Source organism: Sinocyclocheilus anshuiensis, unplaced genomic scaffold (genome assembly GCF_001515605.1).
Source record: "Sinocyclocheilus anshuiensis isolate Anshui unplaced genomic scaffold, SAMN03320099.WGS_v1.1 scaffold1041, whole genome shotgun sequence".
Lineage (NCBI taxonomy): Eukaryota > Metazoa > Chordata > Actinopteri > Cypriniformes > Cyprinidae > Sinocyclocheilus > Sinocyclocheilus anshuiensis.
The window spans coordinates 655281-659108 of NW_015554134.1; the positions used below are offsets into that span (position 1 = coordinate 655281).

The window sequence follows — 3828 nt, forward strand, 5'->3', positions numbered from 1 at the left end:
TGTGTGTGTGTGTGATGGGTGTGAGTGAGTGTGTGTGTGTGTGTGTAGACATACATTTTTTCAGTCCCGCTGTAATCCTGGATTCTCCTCCATGATTCACACTATAAAACACACACAGACTCATTCAGTCAGTCAACAAACACAACATCACATTATGATTCCAGTTATGATTTTGAAAACAAGATAATCAAGATAAAACAACATGTAAAATCAAAACTGTAATTTGTTCTTTCATGTTTGTCTTTATTTTCAGGATAGAAACTGATCTGCTCTAAAGCTCAGAGATTCTGCAGCAGTAAAATGTTTCCACATCAAATCTCATCTCAGCACTTTTGATCGATGACTACACTATTTTTAATTCATCATTTCATCTGAATATCTATGTATATTTGTGAGATTTAGTACAAACAGTTTTGAGTTCATTGATTTATTTCATGATGCAGCAAAAATATTGTCTATTACAGTAGTCAACATTTGAAGTGGATCAAAAAAGTTCATCAAAGTTGTCCTAATACAAGAAGGGGTATTGTTTTGGCTTTAGGACAACTTTGATGAATGGTTTTGATCCACTTCAAATGTTGACTACTGTATATAGCGAGACTGAAGGGTGTTGAATTTATGTTTTTCTCATTTGTATCTCATCCACTTTTCTGACCAGAAGCTACTCTGTATCTTACTAATGATTCTCTGCAAAAGTTCATGATGCCTATCCACAGTAATGATTAACTGATAGGGGACATAAAGCCACAACCATGACTTCATGAGATATTAATAATGAATTTTAAATTCCAATATTAGTAACTTGTGAACCTTAATGTAAATGTCAAACTTCTCCAGGGCACCAAAACACCCTCAGACCCAAGAGGGTTAAAGACACATCTCTGTAGCCAAGCATTCACATAATGTATCTCATAACCTTGTAATCCAGTTTTATCTGATTGAATACACATTATCATTCCTTGCTTGAAATGGTTTGAACAGCAGCTACACTAATTTTTCTTTATTTGCTTTTCTGTTTCTGCTACGGGATGGGCATCCCATGGAAATTAGACATTACCAGCTTCACATTTTCTGTGAAGCTGCTTTGCAATGATGTGTATCATGAATAGCGCCAAACAAATAAATTTGAATTGAATTTTATAATCTGAGGTAATGTTAACTAATTTACTATGACAGTGACTCCATTATTTATCTAAGTGAGGCTTACAATGATTTACAAGTTGTGAATGTTTGCAATTTAAACTTGTTATCATTTTGATTATGTTTGTTTCCACCTTTTATGGAAGCTGTAGGGAGGTGGGTGCCATTTTTGTTGTATTTTCTCTGTTTTCTCCTGTTTTGTGGCTAGTTAGGGAGTTACAGTACTGTTCTGTGGTTAATTTGGTTTTCTTTGAGCAGTTTAGTTAAGGTTTTACTCTGCAGGCAGAACTTTTATTTTTGTTGGTTTGACCTCGCCCCTAAAGCCAATGCTTCTTATTTAAGTTTTTTTGTTTAAATTGGTGTGTGTGTTGCTGCTCTTTAAATCCTTCATAATGTTACATCATCTAGAAACCCCATAGACTCGTGTAGATGTAGGAGTTTAATTAAGACCTGAAAACGTTTCTGCTCAACATACTTGAGTTTGTCCAGACTGAGTTTGTCGGAGAGCAGCTTCACTCCTGAATCTCCGGGGTGATTGTAGCTCAGATCCAGCTCTCTCAGGTGTGAAGGGTTTGAACTCAGAGCTGAAGACACATAACCACAGCCTTCCTCCGTCACCATACAGCCAGACAACCTACAGACACACACAGCAACAGTCCACATCACATTAGTTTTTCATTTGTGCTGTAGCTGTTATTTTCTGTAGTTTCAGTCACAAAAGTAACAAGTAAAGTAAAAAGATATATTTATACTCCATTAAGAACAGTATCAACATATTTCTATATTGTTACTAGAATGGAAAAGTAAATTGACATAGTTTAATAACAATAATTATAATATGAAGAGTTCAGTTTCAAAAACCGATAAACGCCACGTTTTAAAACTGACTGCCATGTGTTATTGTCCACATATAGCACGTTCTGAACCCTAAACATGTGTTGTCATAAAAGCCGGTATTGTCCACCCTTGTTGTTTGTGAACACAACCCAATAAGTCCTTGATGAACCCGCAATATCTTTTTCGGGCGTGAAAGGAAAATAAAAGCTGAAACTTTTTCACAGAACCTTGCTAAAGCAGCAAACGAATTCGTTTGCATGTTTTATGCAAACGAATAACCTCATGCATGCAGACACTCATTTAGAATACTCCAAATTCACTGACATCAGGACAAGGTTAAGAACAAATTCATGTGTGTACACACTTGTTTTGAATTGGGCAGAAATTTTTAATGAGAAGTCTGAATGCGTGTATAAGTACAAATAATCTATGCAATTATTACTGTCTGAGATGCTATGGCCTTCCCACACACAGCCGCTAGATGACGCTGCTAGCTCATGCAGTGCTGTCGGAAGCTTTACATTCATTAAATAATTTAAAATAGTTTGCTATTTGAATATTAAAAAATATTTTTAAAATAATTTCTGATTTATTCAGTACACATGGGTCATACACCATACAAGGTGAGAAATATAGACATCTATACAAATATGAAAAAAATCATGCCTGAAAATGTTGTTTCTGTCTTGTGTTCTGGCATTCCATTGAGAGCAAATATTTAAAGGTCATTTATTGTAACATAAGTTCCCCTTCAGGAACTCGAGCTGCGTCGAGAATTGCTTTGGGAACTCCCCTGCGTGACCGCGTTCTGAAGCACGTGTACAATCAGCCCAATGGAGCAGCGAGACGTCACGAGCGGGGGGACGTAAGCACCAGGAAGTATAAAAGCACATCCGGCAGAGCGCAAGTCAGCTTCTGCTCTTCAGTAGCGCTCTGTGTATGTGTCAGTCCTATTTATTGTTGTCTGTCAGCACAAGCATTCATATCATGTCAAAAAAAGCAAAGTCTATGGCGAGCGAACGGCATTACAAACATTGTGTTCCTCCCTGCCCACGATATCTGGCTGCGGGGGATACACACGATCTGTGTGTTGTTTGTTTAGGAGCGGAGCATGCACGGTCAGCTCTCGAGGGAGCTGATTGTCATGACTGCGAGTTGCTCTTGCTGCTCGTGCTCCGCTCTCGCCTGGCCGTGTTTGATGAGAGCGGCCAGGCTCGCGATCCCGTTGGCAGCGGTCCCGCTGTTGTCGAGGAGCAGCGTAGACTGTTGTCATGGGGATCGCAAGGGGATTTAGCGGAGGGATCCGAGACGGGCTCGTCCTTTTCTCGGTCCTCACCCGCTAGATCCGCGGCTCCCTCTCAGGGTTCGGAAGCCCGCGCTGCGGTTTCTTCCCCCCAGAGAGAGAGCCAGACCACTTCATCTATCTTCCTCCGAGTAGCTGGATGTGATGAGTGCCGAGACAGAGGAGACTGTGGACTCGCCACCACAGTCCCTCGCGTATGAGGAGCTCGTGGAGGTTGTGACTCATGCTGTAGCCAAATTAAATATCGAGTGGCCAGCCGAAAAACAGGACGCTCGTCCCAAAGGGCAAATTAAACGAGCGTTTCCTGAGGGCGAGGTCACAGCCTTCACGACGGGGCCTTCCGTTTTTTACCGATCTCCATGCCGAGGTGTCAGGATCGTGGGAAAAACCATATTCTTCTCGTATCTATAGCCCCACAGTGTCTAATTATTCCAATATCGTGGGGCTGAATGAGAAGGGATATGGGGCGATGCCAATGGTGGAGCAGACACTTGCTAGCTATCTCTCCCCATCCTCAGCATCGTCCCTGAAGGCCCCGAAGCTTCCCA

At 40.9% G+C, this 3828-nt stretch overlaps 1 protein-coding gene across 1 annotated transcript in view; it reads right to left on the minus strand.

Annotated features, from left to right (window-relative positions):
• The window catches only part of LOC107670352 (NACHT, LRR and PYD domains-containing protein 12-like), a 24452-nt gene that overhangs the window by 812 nt on the left and 19812 nt on the right, over nt 1-3828 (minus strand). Inside the window, exons 6-7 of the mRNA XM_016462925.1 lie at nt 1616-1774; nt 55-101 (exon numbers count right to left, since the gene is read on the minus strand). Of these exons, the coding sequence (XP_016318411.1) occupies nt 55-101; nt 1616-1774 (206 nt within the window). The remainder of the gene's footprint in view (nt 1-54; nt 102-1615; nt 1775-3828) is intronic.